The sequence below is a fragment of the Stenella coeruleoalba genome (assembly GCF_951394435.1).
Source record: "Stenella coeruleoalba genome assembly, chromosome: 4".
In the NCBI taxonomy this organism is placed as follows: Eukaryota; Metazoa; Chordata; class Mammalia; order Artiodactyla; family Delphinidae; genus Stenella; species Stenella coeruleoalba.
This window is the reverse complement of record NC_137149.1, coordinates 140,300,604-140,328,533: the sequence shown is the minus strand read 5'-3', so window position 1 is coordinate 140,328,533 and position 27,930 is coordinate 140,300,604. Positions and strand designations below refer to the sequence as shown.

At 37.4% G+C, this 27,930-nt stretch overlaps 1 protein-coding gene across 8 annotated transcripts in view; it reads left to right on the top strand.

Annotated features, from left to right (window-relative positions):
- CCSER1 (coiled-coil serine rich protein 1) overlaps positions 1–27,930 on the top strand; it is a 1,247,878-nt gene that overhangs the window by 524,996 nt on the left and 694,952 nt on the right. For 6 of the 8 annotated variants that reach the window (XR_013828080.1, XM_079919694.1, XM_079919697.1 and 3 more), the window contains exon 8: positions 15,119–15,241. The exons of the other annotated variants lie outside the window; for them this stretch is intronic. Coding sequence is in view for 5 of the 6 variants with exons in the window: in XM_079919694.1 (XP_079775820.1) it covers positions 15,119–15,241 (123 nt within the window). In the remaining variant the exon portion in view is untranslated. The remainder of the gene's footprint in view (positions 1–15,118; positions 15,242–27,930) is intronic. 8 annotated transcript variants of the gene reach the window in all.

Sequence of the window (27,930 nt, the reverse complement as noted above, 5' to 3'; positions counted from 1 at the left end):
ATATTAAAATTGAAATACTCATTTTATTACATTAGCCATTGATAAGCTGATATATGTAACAGAGCCTATCAAGCTATACAAGTAGCCTGCCAAATTTTCTGTAGCTTATCCCTCTTCTTCCCTACAACTCTATAAACATAGCTGGACCAATCCTGGATACAAATTATCTGTATGAGACTAACTTGGTGCTAGGGAATTCAGTACTTAATTGCTCTTGTTATTTGTCAGTATCTCATCTTGTGGTCTGAAAGTCTGGCTTCTGCTTTAGCAGGTATTTATGTGATAACCATTGCCTAAGAGATAACTGCATTCCTGCCAACAGCTGTTTGAATTTACAAATATTACCTTTCCTAAGATTATTCTATAGCCAAATGCTATGTACATTTCAAGTTTCTCTAAATTGGAAATCCTGAAAGCTATCTACTTCTTTTGAGTATTAATCCTCAGTACACACGATTATTGTCTCATTTTACAGATAAGGAAATTGAAGCTTAGAGCAGTTAAGAACCTGACTAGAGGTCACAGTGCTGGTAAATGACTCAGCTGGAATTCCAACTCAGGTTTCTAAAATTCTGAAGACTGTAGCTTGAACTACTATACTACAGAAAGTCTACAGTGTTTTTATTTTAATCATGATTCTGACTGATCATTGGTTTTATATAACTGAAGGGGATAAACACAAATAGAGGCAGAGATAGAAGAAGAGACAGAAGAAGAGAAAATAAGAGAAGTGAAGAGAGGAAAAGAAAAGAAAAGGGAATGAAAGGAAAGAAAAGAAAAGAAAGAGAAAAAAAGAAATAATAAACATCCCTCCTTTCCTCAGGCTTGACATTTATTGAGATCATAATTCTACTAAGATTATGTATTTCTTTTACTAACAGGCCTAATAAATTTAAGCCATCTTTGCAATCCTGGAATAAAAGCCACCTGGAATATTGGTCAGTTTTCATAGATCCAAAGAATATAATTTGCTTTAGCTAGTTGAAATGGAAGTGATTTTATTATAGGATATTTGACAGTTTAAAGAATTTCTTGGAAGGTCATCAAACTGGGCTTGGATACGTAGGGACAAAATGCCAGGAGAGATTCCTGCCTGGAAGGGATAATCTATGCTGTCAGGTTGAGAGCAATAAAGGGAAAAAGGATGAGGATATGGGGTTTTCAGCATTTTTTTTTAACATCTTTATTGGAGTATAATTGCTTTACATTGTTGTGTTAGTTGCTGCTGTATAACAAAGTTAATCAGCTATACATATACATATACCCCATATCCCCTCCCTCTTGCATCTCCCTCCCACCCTCCCTATTCCACCCTTCTAGGTGGTCACAAAGCACCAAGCTGATCTCCCTGTGCTATGTGGCTGCTTCCCACTAGCTAGCTGTTTTACATTTGGTAGTGTATATATGTCAATGTCACTCTCTCAGTTTGTCCCAGCTTACCCTTCCCCCTCCCCGTGTCCTCAAGTCCAATCTCTACATCTGTGCTTTTATTCCTGTCCTGCCCTTAGGTTCTTCAGAACCTTTTTTTTTTTTTTTTTTAGATTCCATATATATGTGGTAGCATACGGTATTTGTTTTTCTCTTTCTGACTTACTTCACTCTGTATGACAGACTCTGGGTCCATCCACCTCACTACAAATAAATCAATTTTGTTTCTTTTTATGGCTGAGTAATATTCCATTGTATATATGTGCCACATCTTCTTTATCCATTCATCTGTTGATGGACACTTACGTTGCTTCCATGTCCTGGCTATTGTAAATAGAGCTGCAATGAACATTTTGGTACATGACTCTTTTTGAATTCTGGTTTTCTCTGGTTATATGCCCAGTAGTGGGATTGCTGGGTTGTATGGTAGTTCTATTTTTAGTTTTTTAAGTAACCTTCATACTGTTCTCCATAGTGGATGTATCAATTTACATTCCCACCAACAGTGCAAGAGGCTTCCCTTTTCTACACACCCTCTCAGGCATTTACTGTTTGTAGATTTTTTGATGATGGCCATTCTGACCAGTGTGAGATGATATCTCATTGTACTTTTGATTTGCATTTCTCTAATGATTAGTGATGTTGAGCATCCTTTCATATGTTTGTTGTCAATCTGTATATCTTCTTAAGAGAAATGTCTATTTAGGTCTTTTGCCCATTTTTGGATTGGGTTGTTTGCTTTTTTGATATTGAACAGCAAGTGCTGCTTGTATATTTTGGAGATAAATCGTTTGTCAGTTACTTTGTTTGCAAATATTTTCTCCCATTCTGAGGGTTGTCTTTTCATCTTGTTTATAGTTTCCTTTGCTGTGCAAAAGCTTTTAAGTTTCATTAGGTCCTTATTTGTTTATTTTTGTTTTTATTTCCATTTCTCTAGGAGGTGGGTCAAAAGGATCTTGCTGTGAGTTATGTCAGAGTGTTCTGCCTATGTTTTCCTCTAAGAGTTTGATAGTGTCTGGCCTTACATTTAGGTCTTTAATCCATTTTGAGTTTATTTTTGTGTATGGTGTTAGGGAGTGTTCTAATTTCATTCTTTTACATGTAGCTATCCAGTTTTTCCAGCACCACTTATTGAAGAAGCTGTCTTTTCTCCATTGTATATTCTTGCCTCATTTATCAAAGATAAGGTGACCATATGTGCATGGGTTTATCTCTAGGCTTTCTATCCTGTTTTGTTGATCTACATTTCTGTTTTTGTGCCAGTACCATACTGTCTTGATTACTGTAGCTTTGTAGTATAGTCTGAAGTAAGGCAGCCTGATTCTTCCAGCTCCGTTTTTCTTTCTCAAGATTGCTTTGGCCATTCAGGGGTCTTTTGTTTTTCCATACAAATTGTGAAATTTTTTGTTCTAGTTCTGTGAAAAATGCCAGTGGTAGTTTCATAGGGATTGCATTGAATCTGTAGATTGCTTTGGGTAGTAGAGTCATTTTCACAATGTTGATTATTCCAATCTAAGAACATGGTATATCTCTCCATCTGTTTCTATCATCTTTAATTTTTTTCATCAGTGTCTTATTTTTCTGTGTACAGGTCTTTTGTCTCCCTAGGTAGGTTTATTCCTAGGTATTTTATTCTTTTTGTTGTAATGGTAAATGGGTGTGCTTCCTTAATTTCCCTTTCAGATTTTTCTTCATTAGTGTGTAGAAATGCAAGAGATTTCTGTGCATTAATTTTGTATCCTGCTACTTTACCAACTTCATTTATTAGCTCTAGTAGTTTTCTGGTAACATTTTTAGGATTTTCTATGTATAGTATCATGTCATCTGCAAACAGTGATAGTTCTACTTCTTCTTTTCCAATTTACATTCCTTTTATTTCTTTTTCTTCTCTGATTGCCATGGCTAAAACTTCCAAAACTATATTGAATAATAGTGGTGAGAGTGGGCAACCTTGTCTTATTCCTGATCTTAGAGGAAATGGTTTCAGTTTTTCACTTTTGAAAATGATATTGGCTGTGGGTTTGTCATATATGGCCTTTATTTTGTTGAGGTAAGTTCCCTCTCTGCCTACTTTCTAGAGGGTTTTTATCATAAATGAGTGTTGAATTTTGTTGAAAGCTTTCTCTGCATCTATTGAGATGATCATATGGTTTTTCTCCTTCCGTTTGTTAATATGCTGTATCATGTTGATTGATTTGCGTATATTGAAGAATGCTTGCATTCCTGGGATAAACCCCACTTGATCATGGTGTATGATCCTCTTAATGTGCTGATGGATTCTTTTTGCTAATATTTTGTTGAGGATTTTTTTCATCTATATTCATCAGTGATATTTGCCTGTAATTTTCTTTTTTTGTAACATCTTTTTCTGGTTTTGGTATCATGGTGATGGTGGCCTCATAGAATGAGTTTGGGAGTGTTCCTCCCTCTGCTATGTTTTGGAAGAGTTTGAGAAGGATAGGTGTTAGCTCTTCCCTAAATGTTTGATAGAATTCGCCTGTGAAGCCACATGGTCCTGGGCTTTTGTTTGTTGGAAGATTTTTAATTTCCTTTTCCATTATGGTGCTTGTGATTGGTCTGTTTATATTTTCTATTTCTTCCTGGTTCACTCGCGGAAGGTTGTGCTTTTCTAAGAAATTGTCCATTTCTTCCAGGTTGTCCATTTTATTGGCATATAGTTGCTTGTAGTAATCTCTCATGATCCTTTGTATTTCTGCAGTGTCAGTTGTTACTTCTCCTTTTTCATTTCTAATTCTGTTGATTTGAGTCTTCTCCATTTTTTTCTTGATGAGTCTGGCTAATGGTTTATCAATTTTGTTTATCTTCTCAAAGAACCAGCTTTTAGTTTTATTGTTCTTTGCTATCATTTCCTTCATTTCTTTTTCATTTATTTCTGATCTGATATTTATGATTTCTTTCCTTTTGCTAACTTTGGGGTATTTTTGTTCTTCTTTCTCTTATTGCTTTAGGTGTAATGTTAGGTTGTTTGAGATTTTTCTTGTTTCTTGAAGTAGGCTTGTATAGCTATAAACTTCCCTCTTAGAACTGCTTTTGCTGCATAGGTTTTGGGTCATCATGATTTCATTGTCATTTGTTTCTAGGTATTTTTTATTTCGTTTTTGATTTCTTCAGTGATCTCTTGATTGTTTAATAGTGTATTGTTTAGCCTCCCTGTGTTAGTATTTTTCACAGATTTTTTCCTGTCATTGATATCTAGTGTCATAGTGTTGTGGTTTGAAAGGATACCTGATACGATTTCAGTTTTCTTAAATTAACCATGGCTTGATTTGTGACACAAGATATGGTTTATCCTGGAGAATGTTCCATGAGCACTTGAGAGGAAAATGTATTCTGTTGTTTTTGGATGGAATGTCCTATAAATATCAATTAGGTCCATTTTCTTTAATGTATCACTTAAAGCTTGTATTTCCTTATTTATTTTCATTTTGGATGATCTATCCATTGGTGAAAGTCGGGTGTTAAAGTCCCCTACTATGATTCTGTTACTGTCGATTTCCCCTTTTATGGCTGTTAGCATTTGCCTTATGTATTGAGGTGTTCCTACGTTGGGTGCATAAATATTTACAATTGTTATATCTTCTTCTTGGATTGATCCCTTGATCATTACATAATGTCCTTCTTTGTCTCTTGTAATAGTCTTTATTTTAAAGTCTATTTTGTGTGATATGAGAATTGCTCCTCCAGCTTTCTTTTGATTTCCATTTGCATGGAATATCTTTTCCATCCCCTCACTTTCAGTCTGTATGTGTCTCTAGGTCTGAAGTGGGTCTCCTGTAGACGGCATATATACAGGCATTGTTTTTGTATCCATTCAGCCAGTCTATGTGTTTTGGTTGGAGTATTTAATCCATTTACCTTTAAGGTGCTTATTGATATGTATGTTCCTATTACCATTTTCTTAATTGTTTTGGGTTTGTTTATGTAGGTCTTTTCCTTCTCTTGTGTTTCCTGCCTAGAGAAGTTCCTTTAGCATTTGTTTTAGAGCTGGTTTGGTGGTGCTGAATTTCCTTAGCTTTTGCTTGTCTGTAAAGTTTTTAATTTCTCCCACAAATCTGAATAAGATCCTTGCTGGCTAGAGTAATCTTGGTTGTAGGTTTTTCCTTTTCAGCACTTTAATTATGTCCTGGCACTCCCTTCTGGCTTGCAGAATTTCTGCTAAAGGATCAGCGGTTATGGGGATTCCCTTGTATGTTATTTATTGCTTTTCCCTTTCTGCTTTTTTTTTTTTTTTTTTTTGCGGTATTTGGGCCTCTCACTGTTGCGGCCTCTCCCGCTGCGGAGCACAGGCTCCAGACGCGCAGGCTCAGCGGCCATGGCTCTCGGGCCCAGCCGCTCCGCGGCGTGTGGGATCCTCCCGGACCAGGGCATGAACCCGTGTCCCCTGCGTTGGCAGGCAGACTCCCAACCACTGCGCCACCCGGGAAGCCCTCCCTTTCTGCTTTTAATATTTTTTCTTTGCATTTAATTTTTGATAGTTTGATTAATATGTGTCTTGGCATGTTTCTCCTTGATTTATCCTGTATGGGACTCTCTGTGCTTCCTGGATTTGAATGACTATTTCCTTTCCCATATTAGGGAAGTTTTCAACTACAATCTCTTCAAATGTTTTCTCAGTTCCTTTCTTTTTCTCCTCTTCTTCTGGGACCCCTATAATTTGAATGTTGGTATGTTTAATGTTGTCCCAGAGGTCTCTGAGACTGTCCTCACTTCTTTTCATTCTTTCTTCTTTATTCTGCTCTGCAGTAGTTATTTCCGCTATTTTATCTTCCAGGTCACTTAGCCATTCTTCAGCCTCAGTTATTCAGCTATTGATCCCTTCTAGAGAATTTTTAATTTCATTTATTGTGTTGTTCATCATTGTTTGCTCTTTAGTTCTTCTAGTTCCTTGTTAAACATTTCTTGTATATTCTCTAGTCTATTTCTAAGATTTTGGATCATCTTTACTATCATTACTCTGAATTATTTTTCAGGTAGACTGCCTATTTCCTCTTCATTTGTTTGTTCTGGTGCATTTTTATCTTGCTCCTTCATCTGCGGTGTGTTTCTCTGTCTTCTCATTTTGCTTAACTTACTATGTTTGGAGTCTCCTTTTCGCAGGCTGCAGGTTCCTACTTCCCATTGTTTTTTGTGTCTGCCCTCATTGGGTAAGCTTGGTTCAGTGGGTTGTGTAGGCTTCCTGGTGGAGGGGACTGGTGCCTGTATTCTGGTGGATGAGGCTGGATCTTGTCTTTCTGGTGGGCAGGTCCACGTCTGGTGGTGTATTTTGGGGTGTCTGTGACCTTATTATGATTTTAGGCAGCCTCTCTGCTAATGGGTGGTGTTGTGTTCTGTCTTGCTAGTTGTTTGGCATGGGGCGTCCAGCACTGGAGCTTGCTGATCATTGAGTGGAGCTGGGTCTTAACCTTGAGATGGGGATCTCTGGGAGAGCTCTCGTCAATTGATATTACGTGGGGGCTGGGAGGTCTCTGGTGTTCCAGTGTCCTGAACTCGGCTCTCCCACCTCAGAAGCTCAGGCCTGACACCTGGGCAGAACACCAAGACCCTGTCAGCCACATGGCTGGAGTGCCTTCAGAGTTGGAGAAGGTGGCCTGCAGTGGCTGTCCTTCGGCACTGCACATTAGAATCACCTGCTTCTTCCTTGTTTTGCCCCAAAAGCTGTGTTCCACAGAGAAAAACAGTAGCCTTGAAAATAGTCACAGCTCTGAGATGGCTGTTTTTTTCCTTTGTGTTTAGTCGGGTTCCACTTGCTTACAGGGAGCTATGTGCAGAGGCCTCGCACCCAGCTCTTCCGACCAGATTTCATAGTGCAGAATGGCTACTGCCAGCCCCTCAGCTCAGCTGGGCATGTGCAGAAGTGGGGCCAAGGACACTGGGTTTTCAGGATTTAATATGTAGATTTTTTTTTTTTTTTGAAAGAATGAGAATTTGGGAATTGGTGGTCGGTGGTTGGTTTCAGGTATTTGTGGTTAGAGGGTATAAGGTTGTCTGAGAAGAGTAAGACACGGTGATGAAAATAATATTTATCTAGTCATCATAAATTTTTCTTTTCATTTTGAAATTCAATACATTATTTTATTTTTTTAAATCCTATTATTTTTACCTCCTGACCCCTTTCACCCATTTCTGCTACCCCTGGCCTCTGGCAACCATCAATCTGTTCTTTCATTGTTATGGTTTGCTTTTTTTTTTTTGATTCCACATACAAGAGAGATCTTATGGTATTTGTCTCTCTCTGTCTGATTTATTTCATTTAGCATAATGCCCTGGAGGTTCATCGATGCTGTCACAAATGGCAAGATTTCATTCTTTTCTGTGGCTGAATAATATTGCTCTGTGTGTGTGTGTGTGTGTGTGTGTGTGTGTGTGCGCGCGCATGCATGTGTATATAAGTATAAAACACATTTTTTTATCCATATCCATCAATGGACACATAGTTTGTTCCATATATTGGCTATTATAAATAGTGTTGCAATGAACATGGAGGTACATATATCTTTTTGAGTTAGTGTTTTCTTTTTTTTCTCTTTTTTTGATAAATACCCAAAAGTGGAATTGTTGGATCGTATGGTAGGTCTATTTTTAATTTTTTGAGGATTCTTCATACTGTTCTCCACAGTGGCTGCACCAGCTTACTTTCCCACCAACAGTGCAAGAGGGCGTCCTTTTCTCCACATCCTCACCAACACTTGTTATTTCTTGCCTTTTTGATAATAGCCATTCTAACAGATGTGAAGTGATATCCCATTATTGTTTTGATTTGCATTTCCCTGATGATTAATGATGTTGAGCATCTTTTTATGTACCTGTTGACCATCTGTATACCTTCTTTGGAAAAAATCCCTATTCATTTTAACTTAATCTACCTCTTTTCAATAAGTACTCCCTTCCCCACTTTTGCCTGATGTTTCTTTAATTTATATATATATAAATATATAATATATACAGTAATATATATTTTATATATATATATACTTTTTTTTTTCCTGAAGAGAATGAACTTCTATCTTCTGCTAGGGAAAGGAGGAGAAGTTGCCTGGCTGCATGGAATATTGTCAACCAATCCTCTGGTTGTCAGCTCCATTTTTATTCCCACTTTCCTAGGTACATAGCTTTGCTATGATCCCACAGTAAAAGTAGGGTTGTTTGGGGATTGGGGGTACACTACTGGCTCAGGTTTCAGGTATCATGTGTCTGTCTGCTTTCCAGTTTTCTTTTCCACCTGGTGTCTACTCTCAAAGTGCTTAGATTTTACAATGGACTCTTTATCTTTAAATATACCTTTTTTTTCCCTAATTTCTGTTTTTTAAAATAGTATATATATGCATTTATATAATGTAGGGTTTTAATATTTATTTTTAAAGAACTTTGAGGAATAAATCTATTGTCTAATAGATTGTCTAATTCTGTGTCAACCTGGTTAAAACCAGGCTGAATACTCTAGACATGGTTATAAAATATAATAAACAATACACATTCAATTTTATATGCATATCAGTAAAGAGTAAGAGCCAATATCTACTTAGTTTGACAGGACCAAATATGGCAGTTAGCATTATGAATTTTGTCTTAACTTTTTTCTTTCCTTGTCACACAGACTATATTTATTAAGTGTTTAAGAATAAAGCCAGTTAAAGAATTTGGAATTGTCTCTTCTTTGAAATATGTCTTACTAAAGCAATTGTCTATTAGGAAAGCATCGAACTTCATGAATAATCATTTCTATATTATGGGAAATACGCTGGAAGTAACTTGTTTTAAGTCTACTTAATTTAGTGCATGGAAAGATTTGATAAAGCTTCAGTGAAGTTCTGCAAAAACTGGTGCATAAACTCAGACGTGTGTATAGCAAGATTCATATGTTGTTCAAAATTGTCTCTAAGAAGTGAGTATAAAGTTCACAATAAAAAATGAGACAAATTTCCGTAAGTCACATGGTGTAATGTCACTATTTGCAGTCTTATAAGTTAGTTTTAAAGCTTAGTCACAAATACAGAATGAGATTTATTAAAGTACACAAAATTCTGTTCTTCAGTGTATTCATGTTGTATAATTAGGTTATTAGCTACATAATTTAATACATTTTTGTGTGGTAAAAACAGTTTAACTGTTAGCAGCTGCCTCTAAAATAGCTTTACACTTACTCAGATTTAAACTATCTAGTGACTTGAGTAAGTAATTATAATTTTGTTGTAACACGATGTAACATATGGTGTTTACATTCTTCTCAAGAGCTCCTTGAGGGGAGGAAAAAAATACAGAAGCATCAATATAAACAGTGATTTAGGGAACCAATATATACAAAGATTAATGGTAGCTAATAAGATATTAAATAGTTGTTAAAGTATTTGAATTTGTCTTATTGGATTATTGAGTTATGAGATTGTATTTTCAGTTGTTTGCTAGGTGCTAGCATCTTTACATAACATATTCATTTTGAGTAATCTGCTTTCTAAATTGAGGTTTATGGGTCTTTTGTTTGTTTGTTTTTTGTTTTTGCGGTACGCGGGCCTCTCACTGTTGTGGCCTCTCCCGTTGAGGAGCACAGGCTCCGGACACGCAGGCTCAGCGGCCATGGCTCACGGGCCCAGCCGCTCCGCGGCACGTGGGATCTTCCCGGACCGGGGCACGAACCCGTGTCCCCTGCATTGGCAGGTGGACTCTCAACCACTGCGCCACCAGGGAAGCCCGATGTTTAGGGTTTTTTAACTTTATCACAGAATTCATTTCAAGCAGTGTATCCCTCCTTCTGAATAACAAAGCATTATTTTATGTCTGTTTATATTTTAGACTTCAACATGTAAGAGGCAGATAACCCAGTATTTTTCAATTAAAAAGGATAGACATGACATTTCTTTTAAGATAATGTTAAAAGTTATAAACACAGTCAAAATTCTAGTATATTCAGGTTTGGTTTTAAAATAGACCGTATTCCAAATATTTGCTCAAAAGTTATCTGTTTTGAGTGTTGCTCCTGCTAAACTGTAAAGCCTCTTTAGAGCTATGGCCTATCTAAAAAATAACTATAGTACAAGCTTTAATTTCTCGAGCACTTCCAATGGGTTAAACAGGCTTTAAGGTGTTTTACATGTATTTTTCTCAGGAAAAACTCTGTAAATTAGGCATCTTTAACCTTATTTTCTATATGAAGAAACTGAAACTAGAGTCTTTTTTAATATCCCCAGTATATCTCTAGTAAATGGCAGAGCCAGAATGATTTTAAAACCCATTGTTTAAAGTACTATGCTATGCTATCAATTGTACTAGACACAGTTGTCTAATTCTGTGTCATCTGTATTAATTGAATGAAGACAGGGACTAGATCAGAGCACCTTTTATGACCACTCAAAGGATGTTTTGACTAGATAGATAATTCAGTATCACAGAGGAGCATATTATCATGATTGCTATTAACAAAACAATGATAATAAATACTTTAAAATAAATCTTATAGCATATAGTTCTTTTTCATCTGCAGTTAACTCCTCTGTTTCTGTGGAATAATTCATCAGACAGTTTACCCTGGGATTTAAGAAACATACCGTCTTCTGAACTCACAGGAGAGGAGACTCTTTCCTCTCCAACCTTATCTAGATTCCTTCTAGGGGGTTAGATAAATGTGGGCCTAAAGTATTGTGTTAATCTACGTTTGGATCCGCATAGGTAATATTTACATTTTTTAAAAATATGATACTCTAATTTGTAGTGATTCATTTTTTTAAATATTAGGGGCAGTTTTTATCCTGGGAAGTGAAAGTTCTGAAACCTAATCGCAAGTGATATTAGCCAATTTGTAAATATTGTATAGTCCTGGATCCCAGTCCCCTCCTTGCAGTCTTTTCTCTTCTCTGGCTGCACTCATTCCCTGGTTGATTTCATACCATCTACGGCCTGATGCCTCACAACTATTTTAACTCCATCCCAGACTTACCTGAGTTTCAGACTCATATATATAAATGCCTACTCAGTAGCTCCACTAGTATATCTATTAGGAATCTCCAAATTGATAAAACCATTCAAAAATTTTGATTCTTATGCCATTATACCCACCTCACCGTCCTCAATCTATTTCTCTCTGGGTCTACATATCTCCTTCACAATTTCAATAAATGATTTTGTTAACTCCTTCATTGTTCTGGCCAAAGGAAAATAAAAGAAAAAAATTTCATCTTTGACTCTATTCTTTCATTTCTTCGTACACCCATTCCATCCATCAGCAAGTGAGCTCTGCCTTGAATATATATGAGTATATTCCAAGTCTCTCCATTTCTTCCACTTATGCTACCATCATCATCCTCATCATCTCTCACCCAGGGTGTGGCATGGTTTCTTACTGGCCTTCCTGTTTCTACACTTGTCTCCTCTATAATCCATTTTTCACAAGGAGCCGGAGTTTTCTTTATAAAAGACAAGTTGTATTGTGTCATTCCCCTGCTTAAAACACTTGAAGCATCCCATCAAACACAAGGTTAAAGTGAAATTAGTTGCCAAGGGCTGTAGTGCTGTATCTTCTAGCCCATGGCAGCTTTTCCACTCTCATCTCTGATTTCTCTTGTATGTCTTTTCTCGCTTTGGCCATGCTGACCTCATGTTGTTTCTTACACATAGCAAATTCTCTCATTCCTCAGGACAGTTGTACTAACTTTTCTTTTGTCTCCATTCTTCATTCTCCAGATTATCATATGACTCATTCCATCATTCCATTTAAGAATCTGTGCTGTGTCACAGATATTTGCCTGTGTCACAGCTCATCAGAAAAGCCTACTCCAACTACCCTGCCTAAAATAACTGTCGTATTCCAGCTCCTTCTCCTGATTTATTTTACTTCGTGACATTTATTATTTTTCACAGTACAAAAACCCTTGTCACCTGACATGAAATTATATGTATGTATTTAAAACTAGTTTTGCTCAGTAGAGTAGAAAGTCAGCATGGGTACAGACTTATTCACCATTGTGTTCCCAGCTCATACAACAGTGACTGGCACAGAATACCTTTTTTTTTTTTTTTTCGTGGTACACGGGCCTCTCACTGTTGTGGCCTCTCTGGAGCACAGGCTCCGGAGGCGCAGGCTCAGCGGCCATGGCTCACGGGCCCAGCTGCCCCGCGGCATGTGGGATCTTCCCGGACTGGGGCACGAACCTGTGTCCCCTGCATTGGAAGGCGGACTCTCAACCACTGCGCCACCAGGGAAGCCCCCAGAATACCTATTTAATAAATATTTGTTAAATGAAAAAGCTATTATGTCATGTTGTGCTTTAACATGTTTCTGTGTATATGCAGTACTCGTATACCTAAGTGTATATATGTGTGTGTGCATCTGATATGCAGAGAGGTAAGAATTTATTATCATGGTTTATGTTAATAGAAATCATGATAATGTGCTCTCTTCTGATACTGAATTATCTAATCAAAGCATGTTTTGAATTATCATAAATTTAATCTGGTCCCTGTTTTCATCCAGTTAATACAGGTGATGTAGAATTAGCCAGACAGTTGTGTATAGTTGAGGTAAAACCTGTATTCCCCGCAAATAGAAAGAATTGGGTGTTTTAATTTGAAGTAACCCAATATGGTGAAGTTATTTAATACTCTGTCTTGTATATCCTTTTTTCCCTTAACTGCATCTAATCTTTTCCTGACTTGATAATCTTGGTAACATTTTTGGTACCTCATTTTAGTTAGAAATTGTGTTCAGCTGCAAATCAAAACAAAAACATAAAATAACAGTGACTGAAACCCTATTGTATTTATTCTTACACACAAAAAAGTCTGGAGGTAGCAGCCCAGAGGGAGTAGATAGGGCTGCTCTTGGAGGTTGTCTGGGACCCTGACTCCTGTTATTGTTCTGTCTTGCTTTGCACATGTCCAGCTTCTGTAATAAAGACCACTTTAGTCTAGTGGAGTTCTTGTTATTGTTTTTTTGTTTGTTTTTTTTTTTTTTTGGAGTTCTTGTTTTAAAGCAACATTCCAAGTAGTAGTAGGGAGGAAATGAGGAAGGTGAAAAGTGACATACTTGTTAGTTGAACCGCTTCATGTGAGGAGCCACTCTGGAAATCCCACACAGTACTTCTGCTTATGTGTCATTGGCCAGACCTCACAGCAAAAAAGGCTGGAGAAATGTAATCTTTTGATCGGATACATTACTATCCCCAAAACACCAGGGATGTGTTACTAGGAAGAAGGGGGAGTGATTACTGATGGACAAATAACAGAATATTTTAAATACATCTCTGAGTTTCTTATGAAGTTTTTCTACTGTTGTTACAGTTATTGGCATATGTTTATTTTTCCATATTTTCCTATACATTCCACCCCCATATATCACATTATTGTGCTGTTTCTGTAATTAGCCACACTATTTAGGAGTGTATTTTACACAATAGTTAGTCAGTAAATACTTGTTACATTTGTATTCAAATGACAACCCATTAGCTTGATTTCATTAGCACCTTATTCTGGCAGATGCTAAAAAGCAGGAGAAGCCTTGTCTTCTTGTGTTGTCAGCACTTCTACAGATATTTTAAAAACAAGAAAAATGAACACAATCTGTTTTTACTGTATTCTCACATAAATGGCCAAATTGCCTACTTAAATTTGAAAGAAAACCCAACTGAGGTATCAACACACTTTGAAAGAGAGCTATTGGCAATGCAAACACTGTTAACTGAGATTTCTATTCAATAAAATAAACAAAAACTTGAACCTCCTAAAGTAAATTGTGAATAAAATGGCTATCAGTTATGGTAATGAAGTTAAACACAGGGGAAAAAAAATTCCAACCATACCTGCTCCCTTGGCTAAATTACATGCAGTGTGGAACTTACATTTCTAAAATATGTTTCCCATTTTACTCAGAATATGTTTTGATTTTACTTAAAAACCAAGCTTTTAAAATACATAAGAAAATATTTAATATGAAAATATTTAATAATTTAATTTCAAGTGCCAAATATCATCTTCATGTTTTATATAACTTGTAATGATTTCATTAATGTAACATTTGTCTCTATATCCAACTCCTCTACACAGAAATACAAGCAAGTTTTCAACATTTTAAGGCATGATTCTTGAAGAATAACCTGCATCAAAATAATCAAGTTAAGTTTTTTAATTGAAGTTAGCTAGTAAGGTCTTTTTTAGTGTCTAAGTTTCTGAACAGTCTATAGATGTGTTTTATGACATTACATTATGTAATATGTTCAGTAATTCTTGATAGCTTTATGTCATGTGCTAAATAGCCTCTATTTTAAAGTTTGAGGTACTTATGATACACACACATGGATTTCCTTACAATTTTTTCTAAAAAATTGAGAAGTTTTGAAAATTAATTATATTCCCAGTTCTCATATCAAAGTTTAAACTGCTAGAGTACAAGAACCATATATATATGTGTGTGTGTGTGTGTGTGTGTGTGTGTGTGTGTGTGTGTGTGTGTGTGTGTGTGTTACCAAACTCAGGTTCTGCTGATCACTGCTTGAAAGCCAGTACTTGAAAAACAGTTGTTGGATGGAAAGGAAAGGTTGCTTTATTCAGGAGGCCAGTAACCTGGGGAGAAGAGAGACGCATGTCCAAAAACCAATTCCCAAGATTCTGCTCGACCATGAAAGTTTTTAAAAGGAGAATCATTTGGACAGGCTGTCAGAGTCTTCTTGTTTTCCATTGTGTGCAGACTTTCTTCTCATTGGTTGGTGGTGAAGGAACAGGGACATATTCCAAGAATCTTGTGCTCAGCTTGAAGTCAACATCCTCCACCTGGGTGGGGGCCTTAGTTCCCCCACAGAAGAACTCAAAGGTATTGTTATGTATATTCCTTGAGGAGGAACCAGGACCCTGCTTTATCTCTGCACTATTATTTCTAGATGGCTTCTCCTTTGTTTCTAAGTTCCCTCCCTTCCCTGATTAGCAACTGTTTGAATCTGTTCTTCGGAACTCAGGAAGCTGAATAAGGCCTGTTTCCTACAAACAAGAAACAAGAAACAGGACATAGAAAGGCTTTGTACCAGACAGGGTCCTGCTTGGTTTCATATATATATGTTTATGTCCTCTTTTAGATTTTCCTTAAGTACTTATTGAATAAAAGTACTTCTTAAGTTTCATTAGGTACTTTCTGAAGCTATAGTAAAACTAGGTTAAAATGATAAAACGAGGAACACAGAGGACCCTGTATACATATGTTTTCCCACTGATATGAATATATTATTTAAACTCAAAATAAATTTATGAAGACTCATCAGATTTAAACCCAGATTAAAGCTAAGTAATTTGAGGGTAACCCTTTTTCTCTTCTCATCGTAAAAAAAATATTTTCCCTTTATAAAAATATTTATCATGTTTTGCTAGTATTTTGTCCCACTTTTAAAGTGGGATTGGGTAAAAAGAAATAAAGCCCTCGTTCTAGGTAGTGCTCCAGGGTCTTAGTCACTTGATCCATGGAACCAAGGGAGCAGAAAAGTGCCAGATGAAAAGTGCACAAAGAATTTGTTGCAGGAAAAAAAGTGGGGCACGAGAGGATGGTCATGTCCTAGGTCTCAGACAAGTTCCTGGGACGGCTGCCAAGTGTGGGCTCTTGGCTTTGCACAGGAAAGCATTCAAGAAGGAGCCATAGTAAAGTGAAAGAAGGTTTATTCAGGGAGATACACACTCCATAGACAAGAGTGCGGGCCGTCTCAGAAGGCAAGAGTTGCCAGGGCACAGAGCTGTCAGTTTTTATAGGGGTGGGTAACTTCATAGGCTAATGAGTGGGGTGATTATTCCAACTATTTTGGGGAAGGGGTGTGGCTTTCTAGGAATTGGGCCACGGCCCACTTCTTGACCTTTTATGGTCAGCCTTGGAACTGTCATGGTCCCTGTGGGTGTGTCATTTAGTGTGCTGATGTGTGACAGTGAGCGTATAATGAGGCTCAAGGTCTAGGGGAAGTCAACTTGTCCGCCATCTTGGACCTAGTTGGTTCTAACCAGTTCATTTTGTATCCTCAATGGCTATGTCATTCTTTTAAAGGTTGTGCCCTGCCCCCTTTCTGTCTCAAATTCACGTCAAAGGAACTAATTGCAAGGGGACTCCAGCTACTCTAGGTACACAGGAAAGGGATTAGCTGTTGCACTTGTATTTCAGTTTTAACAGTGGTAAGCTAAGCCAGGGAGAGCATTAAGGAGGCCATGGAGTTTTCTCTTTGAAATTTTGATACTTCCTTCTATATTTAAATGTGGCATAAAACATAAAATAGTCAAAGCTCAAAGTGGGAAGCAGGACTACTAAGCTATGATGGTCCCTGTTTCTTGTATCAAGAATCAGCCCCTTTTTCTCCCATCAAGAAAAAAAGAACTGAAGTATATTTTTATAGTAAAAAAAATAGAGATGTAGAGTGAAAAAAATAGTGCTTCTTATCTTTGATATGCTAATGGGAAAAATTGCTTAGTAATTTAAAACATATTAGTAACAGAATAAAGAAATGTAAAACATTTATATTAGGGAAAAAATAAAATGGCTATCATCTAATACACAAATATTTAAATACATGGAGAAGTGATAAGTGATAATTTCTCAAAAAAGCATCCAGATAGATTGAGTTGCATACATACAATTTAGATAGCAGTTATAAAATCTACAATGCACCTCATACTTAATTTTACTATTTCTACAATAAAGTATTTATTGATGATGCTGTGGGGGACAGCAACCATCCCTTTCCTTTATCTGTCTAAGCTCTTGACTAGAATCCCTGTAACAGGCAGATTAAAGAGTGAAAAGCATACAAATATATTTAATCTAAGTTGTTCATGACACAGGAGCCTTCATGAGGAAGTGAAGACACAAGGCAACAGTTAAAACTGAGTGCTTTTATGCTAGGTCTGATGAAGAGTGGACAGTTGTGGAAAGATATGACAGGACAAAGCGTATGAGGTGAGTGTAGTAAAATGGCGGAACTGTAGCAAGGCTTGTTTGTTCAGATTCCTCTCTGTGTCTCTTGTCTTCAGAGATAAAGAGGATGCTCTTTTCCCCCAGGTAAAGGAAGGGCACCTCTCACAGGAGGGTTTTATGACCTGCTTCAAGGGAAGGTCAGAAAGTCCTTCCTGCACACGCCACTTCTCAGATTCTTCAACTGGAAATATTTAACGTGCCACTGTGCCACCTTTGGGGAGTAGTGTGTCCTGAACCCCTTCAGTGCCAAAGCAAACATGATTTTTAAGTATGTTTTCCAACATGCTCTCAATGATTTTACGTCATTTGTTCAGGTCAGCAGATATGCATTCAGCCTTCCTAACCAGAGTGTTGTGCCAGGCCCTGTAAAGCAGCCGTCCCCAGCCTTTTTGGCACCTGGGACCGGGGGTGGGGGGAGGGGGGACGGTTTGGGGATGATTCAAGCGCATTCCATTTACTGCGCACTTTATTTCTATTATTATTACATTGTAATATATAATGAAATAATTCTACAGCTCACCATAATGTAGAATCAGTGGGAGCCCTGAGCTTGTTTTCCTGTAACTAGATGGTCCCATCTGGGGGTGACGGGAGACAGTGACACCCGACGTGTTTTGCTTATGTCCAGTCTACTCCGTAATCTTGTTTCGGTTGCCGTCACTGCAGAAAACCCTGCTTCACAAAGATGGGATGTTGGAAATGGAAGCAGGCTTTTTAGTGCTTTTGTGGCAATCTCAGGATATTCCACCTTGACTTTAATCCAGAACGTATGGAGATTTGAAGTTGTCCCAAACATACTTTTAAGGCCACCGTCATTTGCGATCTCAAGCAGTTGATCGTCTTCCAACACAGACAAAGTCGATTCACCTGGCTTATTCACAAATGGGTCGTGGATCCATTCCTTCCCAGTTTAGGGGTCTTTTGTGGTTGGGAAGTAATGCTCAAACTCCTTTGAAAGCTGTGATAGGTGATCATGCACTGAGCCCTGGCTCAGTCTCTTTCAAAATCTCTGCTGATGTCTGAAATATGTCAGAATTCCCAATGTTCACTCGTCACCCCCATAATTCTGGTTTGGCTTTGAATGTAGCCACTTTATCTATCGACTTGAATACAGTTGTCGTTCTTCCCAGAAGTGACAAATTGAGTTCGTTGAGCAGGTTGAATATATCACACAAGTAAGCAAGTTTTGAGACCCATTCTCTGTCACTGAAACGTGCTGCCAGTGGTGACTGTTTGCTAAAAGAAATCTCTGGAGCGGCTCTTGTAACTCAGAAACTCTGGCCAGTGATTCCCCTTTAGAAAGCCATCTCACTTCTGTGTATAAGAGAAGACGTGTGTGCTCTGGGTCCATCTCACAGAGCTGTGTAGACGTGAGTTAAGGGCATGTACTTTAATGTGGTTGATAATCTTACTCACATCCTGCAAAACGTTGTTAAGTTCAGGAGACATTTTTCGGCTAGCCAGCGTTTCTCTGTGGATGACACAATGCATAGACTCACATTCAGAAGCGACCTCTTTGACCCGAGTAGTGAAACCAGAAAGCCATCCAGTCATGGCAGCCGCTGCGTCCGTGCCTATACCGACACAAAATGACCAATTCGGTTTTCCTGATATGAAATCATTCAAAGACTCGAATAGTTCTGCAGCTGTGGTGTTGGTTGGCAACAAAATGCACATAACATATCCTCATGCACATCCTCCTGAAAAACATATCGCACAAAAACAAGCATTGTTGCCTTGTTGTCAACATCGGTGACTCGTCAACCTGGATTAATTCTCTCTAAGAGTTATGCCTCAGTATCCTCTGCTATTTCATCAATTCGTCTAGTTACGGCGCTAGCCGAAAGAGGAACACGTGCCACCTTTTGAACTGCAGCCTCTCCTAAAAGTTCATGACAATTGTCCTTAGCAGCAGGCAGAATCAACTCTTTACCAATAGTAAGGGGCTTCTTAGCTTTAGCAATGCGATCAGCCACTAAGAATGATGTTCTCAGTGCAGAAACATGTGATGAAGTGGTGGCCTTCAATACTTGCTTCTGTTCTTCATGTTCACATTTTTTTCTTTTGAAAAACTCCAAAGGATTGTCTTTTAATGCAGGGTGCTTGGTCTCCATGTGGTGATGAAGCAGTTTTGAAGGTTTCACGGCTTTGTTGGATAGCCGGTCACCACACATTAAACAAAGCGGGCTTGGAGAATGTGAGTCACTTGTTGAAATGAACCCGTAATTTAAGTAGGACTCTTGGTATTTTGTTTTAAATGCAGCTTTCTTTTTGTTGGCAGTCTTAGAGGCTTCTGCTGTCTCATCCTTGGGTCTTTCCCCCTTTCCAAAGAAGCTCGCCAGCGACATTTGTGTTTTGCTCGTTTTGGCTAGGGTTAGCTTGTGGGCTTACCAAAACTGTGACTGAGACAAGTGCACAGTGTGGGAAAGGAAGTGGTAAATAGAATAATGGGCAGGCCACGTTAAAGCCTGCCACCAGATGCAGCTGTGCAATTGAAGTACATCAACTCACTTGCCACGTTAAAGCCTGCCACCAGATGCAGCTTGTCACTTGCCACTCACTGATAGGGTTTTGATATGAGTCTGCAAGCAATTGATTTATTATGGTGTCTGTGCAGTCAAACCTCTCTGCTAATGATAATCTGTATTTGCAGCCACTCCCCAGCGCTAGCATCACTGCCTCAGCTCCATCTCAGATCATCAGGCATTAGATTCTCATAAGAAGCGTGCCACCTAGGTCCCTCGCGTGTGCAGTTCACAGTAGGGTTCACACTCCTGTGAGAATCTAATGCCACCACTGATCTGACAGGAGGCGGAGCTCAGGTGGTAACGTGAGAGATGGGGAGTGGCTGTAAATACAGACGAAGCTTCGCTCGCTGGCCTGCCACTTACCTCCTGCTATGCGGCCCGGTTCCTAACAGGCCACCAACCAGTAGCGCTACACGGCTGGGAGTTGGGGACCCCTGCTGTAAGGGATGCTAAAGTGAGGAAGATGCAGTGTGTTGAATAAGAAAATAATACAACAGTACTATAATAAGATGACTAAGATAGTGAACTGAGAGAAGTTCTCACGTCTCATGGTGATGATTAGGCAGGATAAACTGGAGGGAGAAGCAACTTACTGACATTTGTGACTATGATGTCTGAATTTTCCCCATTTCACCATGATCTTTTAGCACCATTCTACTGGCTCCCTCCAGTGCCTTTTCTCTTAAATCCTTTTTTGTCTCCTCTATTAGAACAACTTGTGCCTCCTTATAAGCTATCTGTATAACCAAAGCTTAGTCATCATTAAGTCAAAGATCCACTATTAAATTTTTTGAGTAATATTTTCAGACAGCAACACTTCCTCCCAAGTGGTAGACTGTATCTTTCTTTTGTGCTTTTCCTCCGTAAAAGCACAATTATAGTACCTATGCCAGTGCATTGGAGTAATTCCCTGTGTTTCTTCATTAGACTATTATTGATCTGATGGTTGGTATGATGGCTTATTTATCTCAGAATTGGTTGTGCATAATGCATTGTCTACAGTGCCTAACTAACAATAGACTTTCAATAAATCTCACTGAATAGGAAGAATAACTAGAAAATGGCATTCAGGTTTTTCAGGATGTTGGAGAAATAGGAAAAAAAAAAACAAGAACAAAACCAAAAAACCTCAAGCTACTCCAGTAAAAGTGAGTTTATTTTATAAATAAAACAGGGAATTAAGGAGGAAAATAATAGCCTCAGGGGTAAAATAAGTGGAACCAGTGGTGTGCTGGTAAATGGTTAATAATCAGCTCTTTAAGGAGAAGCAGATCTGTAGCATTTGCCAGTTTCTATGGTGCCCTTGCTCCACCATGGCAAATGTCAAGCTACCAGGTCAAGTCACTGAAGTTGGAGCTGGGAAAAGATGAGCACAGTCAGCTCTTGCAAACTCGTGTAAGGTGACTCCAGCAAAGAACTCACGGCGAACTGGAAAATCCTCCTCCTCTAGTAGTCACTGTGTTTCTCATGGTCTGATATGCGACAGTCACCCCATTAGTCGACCAAACTCTTTACTCCTTTTCTGTGCTGCTTTTCTTTCTCTGCTTTTTCTCCTCCACTGTTGCCTAATTTCTCTCAATTTTCCTTTGTTTCTAGCCGGTAACTTCTGTTTAGGGTTGGCTTCTGTTGTCACATAATTGCCGTCATGTCAGGACTTCTGTTCACTGACGTTTCTATGCTTCTTTGATACCTAATATCTATTTGTCATACATACAATTGGGATGGCTGATATTCAAACAGCTGAGAGAAACTTTTATTGATTTGGCAAGTGACTGTCTAGTATAAAATGCCAGAGTTAGTGCCCTCATTAATATTCTCTCCTATGTTTCTGCCAAGGTCAGCTTGAGGGCCAAGCTGCACCTACCCCTGGCATCACAGAATCACCTGATATGATAAAACGAAAGTTTTTAAATGAAGAACTTCTCAGAAACAGCTATAGGAATGGCAAGTTCTCTGATGTTTTACTCTGTACGGATAGCCTTTCTGTGAGGCGGGAACATAGGGTAGACTGTATATTTTTCAAGGACAGAGAAGAGCAGGTGCCAGAATTTGTAAATTTCTATGATTCTAGTGTTTTCATATGTACAAAATACTGGTGATATAATCTGATTGCACAGAATCATTAGAATTTTCCTGTAAGCTTGATCTCATGGTCACAAATTGTGACTGCTTTTTCCTAAACGTCCAGATACTACCTTTAAATTTAAGGCAAGCAGAAAACCTGAATTCACAGATTTCTGAAACATCTTGGACAAGTGAAACTATGAGCCATACATAAGCATTTTTAAAAATTAATCAAACTTTTTATTTTATATTGTAGTATAGTTGATTAATGATGTTGTGTTAGTTTCAGGTGTGTACAGCAAAGTGATTCAGTTATACATATACATGTATCTATTCTTTTTCAAATTCTTTTCCATTGAGGTTGTTACATAATATTGAGCAGCGTTCCCTGTGCTATACAGTAAGTCCTTGTTGGCTGTCCATTTTAAATATAGCAGTGTGTACATGTCAGCATTTCTGAACATCTATATATCTTATATAAATATGTGTATATTCTAATTGTGTATGCATATATATACACAAATAATTAAATGTGTATATACATATAAATGAATTAAATGTGTATATATGTATGTATATATCTATTCAGAAATAGAAAACATACGTCTTTATACACAAAACAGATCTCTTTTCAACATTCTCCTCACCACCACCACCACACATATACCACAAGTGTATATTAGTAAAAAAGCGATGATGAATAGGTGAAGAACAACTGTATAGATTTCACAAAATTTACAAAATATAAGAAGTTTGAGTTAAATAAAGATACACTTAAATGGTTAAAATAGCTGTATTAAGTAGTTTTAATGGTTAAAACTACTTAATTGTCATAAAATGAATTTTTAAAGTTATGTTTTAATATTATAAAAGATCACAAAGTGTAAATATTTTACTCAGAAACTTTATAAATATGCATTTGTTTAGTTTTATGTACCAAGTTAAAGTAGTCCTTTGCATGGAAGCAACCTAAATGTCCATCAGTAGAAGAATGGGGGCTTCCCTGGTGGCGCAGTGGTTGAGAGTCCGCCTGCCAATGCAGGGGACACGGGTTCGTGCCCCGGTCCAGGAAGATCCCACATGCCGCGGAGCGGCTGGGCCCGTGAGCCATGGCCGCTGAGCCTGTGCTCCGCAACGGGAGAGGCCACAGCAGTGAGAGGCCCACGTACCGCAAAAAAAAAAAAAAAAATAGAAGAATGGATAAAGAAGATGTGGTACATATATACAATGGAATATTACTAAGCCATAATAAGGAACAAACTGTGCCATTTGCAGAGATGTGGATGGACCTAGAGACTGTCCTACAGAGTGAAGTAAGTCAGAAAGAGAAAAATATCGTATAATATCGGTTGTATGTGGAATCTAGAAAAATGGTACATATAAACTTATTTGCAAAGCAGAAATAGAGACACCGTTGTAGGGAACAAAAGCATGGATACCAAAGGGGGAAAGGAGGGGTGGGATGAATTGGGAGATTGGGATTGACATATTTACACTACTATGTATAAAATAGATAACTAATGAGAACCTACTGTATAGCACAGGGAACTCTACTCAATGCTCTGTAGTGACCTAAATGGGAAGGAAGTCCAAAAAAAAAGAGGGGATATGTGTATATGTATAGCTGATTCACTTTGCTGTACAGCAGAAACTAACACAACATTGTTAAGTAACTATACTCCAATAAAAATTAATAATAAAAAAAAGAATAGCACATGAAGTTCAAAATCAGAAAAAATTGAATAAAAAATAAAGTAGTCCTTTAAGTAATAATTATTGGCTATTTAGAATAAGACACACAAGATATATAATGAATAAATGAAGTAATACATGCCATTTTGGGTTGAAAGTGTCTATAATTTTAACCAGTAAATTATTTTAAAAATACACTCAAGTTAAGATGTTACATTCACTTACAATATGAATGCTGACTGTATATAATTTCACTCTTTTTTACACATTTGAATTAATGCTACTATTAATAAGATTTTACCATTAACATCTAGTAGGGGCAGATATGAGATATGAGATCATTTATATTTTCCTATCACAAAAAAAGTGCACTCTTCTTCAGTAATTTGAATTTTTATCTTGTCATTTTGGGTCTTTTACAACATTTATTATCATAGTTAATAAAAGTAATAGATTGTCTATTAATATTTGAAAAATGGCACAAAGTAAACAATAATACTATTTCTAATTCATTTAATACAATGAACAAATATTTTGTCTGATTTATTGTTAACAAATTATTGATAATAGCCAACTAGTAAAAAACTAAAATATAAATAGAACTAATCTGGGAAGCTGTTCAGCTGCCTTTGAGAAGCTTAAAGACCACCACTTGGTCTTTAAGTATAGACAGCATCACTGAAAAAGCTGCATGTATGGAACACACCAAAAATACTGTTTATTTTTTTCTTAGGTATCTCATGCCTACAGAGATATCACTTGTCACCTAAGGATGGCAGTGCATGAGGTGTGGGCTGCATGGAGTGTAATGACAGGCCTCATTTAAACAGAAAGCAAAGCAGAGTATCAAGGCCATAATATTTTCTCTGTAAGAAGTGTTTATTAAAATAAAAGTGTAAAATTTTTAAAGTATTAATTATAATAATAACTTATAAAACTTAACCAATTAAGTTGTTTAAAAGAACAATGAAGAAAATTAATTTATGCCATGTTTGGAAACTATTTTTCTCAACAAGGAAATAAGTTGAAAATCCCTAGCCCCTGATTTCCTAAAAAGTCACTTATAACTTGGATATTAGTAGCAATTCAGGCTCTCTTTTCTGCTGGCCTATGTCACTTCCAAATACTTTAATGATGACACTGTATTGTTAACCAATATGAATTTGTCACTGCCTACTAAACAGACCAATCATTTTGTAAATACAAAATAATTTTCTTTATTCTATGAAGTATCTCATTGTTCTCATTCTCCTTTGGTGGCCTATACTTCTTTCTTTTCTCAAATGAAATGTAGAGGAAAAAATCATGGCAACCCATTGTGTCTGCAACAATCTCTGTAAAATACTTCTGTCCAAGGTTCTTTCCAGTCAGGAACACAATTCTTAGCAAACAGGTCACTAACTCAATTAACTCTCTCCTATGTTCTCAGAGGTGTTTCTACATCAAGCTTGAATTGGCTTATTATTTAACAAACTGTACAAGGCCTTTGGGAAACCTGTTTTTAACAAAAATGGGTTCTTAAATAGCCTTTGGTCTCCTTAAAGGATTCTGAATAACTGCATAAAATCCTAATACACTTATTAGCAGTGCATCCGTATGCAGATATTAAACAGAGTGAGAGATAAGTTTCTTTCCTGACTCCCGAAGGGACATCCTAATATTGTGTTTCTTTAAACATTGCTTGACCTATGAACACCTAATATACAGATATTTTACCTAAGGATCACTCCAGTACTTTGACAATTAAGAAATACACCTGAAGACTTGTTTAGGATTCTCTGTACTCTTCTTTTTTAGAATCTGGGATGCAGAGGTTTAAAGGAGAGCCTTCCCCTCTTTCCATTTTTCTTACTCAGACAACTTTTAAAAATATATTTATTCTTTTCCAGTTACTCCACTATAGTAAGGATTGCAAAGTCAATTGAGCCATGCTTTCTTTCCTCTAAGAAATTGCATTCTGGTGAAGAGTGGGGCAAGAAACAAACAAACTACAATTACAGGCAAGATTGTTAAGGGTTAAAATAGATTTTTAAGTAAACACATCTAATTTTGACCAAGAGATTCCATATTTCCCAGAAAGCTAATATTTGAGCTGAATTTTTAATAATAAGTCAGATTGTGCTAGAATAGGGAAAGGCCATTCTGAGCAGAAGGAAAGATGGTGGAAGCATGGAGGTGAGTACAGACTGTGTGAAGTCGTACAAGTAGTTCATGTGACTGTTCGCTGTATGGGTTCCTATAATGGGAGGCGGTTGAAGCCAAAAGAGTAGGCAGAATCACTGAAAACGTTGGAGGAAGAAAAGGGAATGCATATATTAAATTTTCATAAACTTACCTAGACAGAAACTTTTAGAACATAAATTGTTTGAAATTTGGAGACTTGCAATATGCCAAAAATCTAAACAAGAAACGCATCAATCTTAAACAGCCTACCCATGTGTAAACATAGCAGGTAAGTCTTTCTAATGCAGATGGATACACTCTTTATGAAAATATAGTTGACTCTTGAACAACTCGGGGGTTAATCCAAGTATAATTTATAGTCGGCCCTCCACATCTGTGGAGTCAACCAACCTTGCTGATTGTGTAGTACTGTATTATTACTATTGAAAAATATCACCTTATAAGTGGACCTGTACAGTTCAAACTCATGTTGTTCAAGGGGCAATTGAACACACAGTTTCCCCAATTCATGTAAAATGTTCTTTATGCAAAAGTTTTATTTATAAATCAGATTTTCAGGATTGTGTATATTAACCAACACCAGGTACAACTAAGTAGAGAGAAGTAAAATATCTTAACACTTAAACAGAAATTAATTGATTTTATTTGTATATATTACCTATTTGTAATAAATTGTATACAAAGAATTTGAAGTAAATCATAATCAAAAGGACCTTGTCCTGGGGCTTCCCTGGTGGCGCAGTGGTTGGGAGTCCGCCTGCCGATGCAGGGGACGCAGGTTCGTGCCCCGGTCCGGGAGGATCCCACATGCCGCGGAGCGGCTGGGCCCATGAGCCATGGCCCCTGAGCATGCGCGTTCAGAGCCTGTGCTCCGCAACTGGAGAGGCCACAACAGTGAGAGCCCCGCGTACCGCAAAAAAAAAAAAAAAAAAAAAAAAAAGGACCTTGTTCTTATGTGACAAATGCCATCTGGTATTAAAATTAAATTTTATACACACACATTAATGGAGTTTAATTTTTTTTTCTGGAGTCTTTCTCTGTGTTCACAAATTCTGACAGTAACTCATATTTATTTTCTCTCCATTGATACAGAATTAGAGACAGTTAAAGATATTAAACATTTATGAGATCTAAGGACTGTTAAGTTTTGTGCACTAGAGCTCATATGAGATGTGTTCTATACTCTGTGGTTTAGGAGATCCAGAGCAATTCATCACTACTTTTACTCAGTTCAACTTAAGATGAATTACCTGTTGAATGTGATTGTACTGCAGAGCGAGTTGAACGCCATTTATCTGACTAGAGAATGGTACCCAGCTACCTCACAGATGCTCTGTGCATCATTCAAATGTCAAATTATGTGTATGATAGTCATTATCTTAACATTCACAATATTTGCCTGGCAGAGCCTCCTGGAGTGATTCCATAAGAGGACAGTTAAAGAAATGTGCAGTGTAACAGATTCATTGTTCTGCTTTTCTGTGTTCCTATAGTTTTTGTTGTTGTTGTTTTAAGGTACAGTAAACTAATCTGAAAATAATTTAGCAATAGTGCAACTCTTCACAATTCTAAAAGAGGCAAAATGCAAAATATAGAACATTTTTTTGTAAAGTGAAGGCATCATAACATGATTGTATTTGAACTTTGGATTTGCCATTTCGTTGATGATTGAAATAATATTATAGGTTTAAACAGTTAGTTCTTCTGCTTTGAAAATTATCTGTGATCTTTTTTTCTCCCTAGAAATCAGTTGAGTTCCAGTTTGCTGATGCTAAACTAAACCAAATGGTTGTCCTAACAGTGAACTCAAAAGGCTACTTTTTTGTGAATATCTTTGTGTGTGTTATTAAGTAGATTGCTGAGAAAAATATAATTTTTCCAAAGTTATATATTAGATCATTCATATCTAGGCTGTCTTTCTTGCTCATTCTAACTTACTCTCTCTTGCTTGGACCACTTGCCCTCGGGAAGATCCCGTGATATGAGGCAGCCCTATAGACACACACATGTTAGTGAGCTTGGAAGAGGATGCTTTAGCTCGAGTTCATCTGTATTCAAGAAGACTGCAGCCCTGACTTATCTCTTGATTACAAC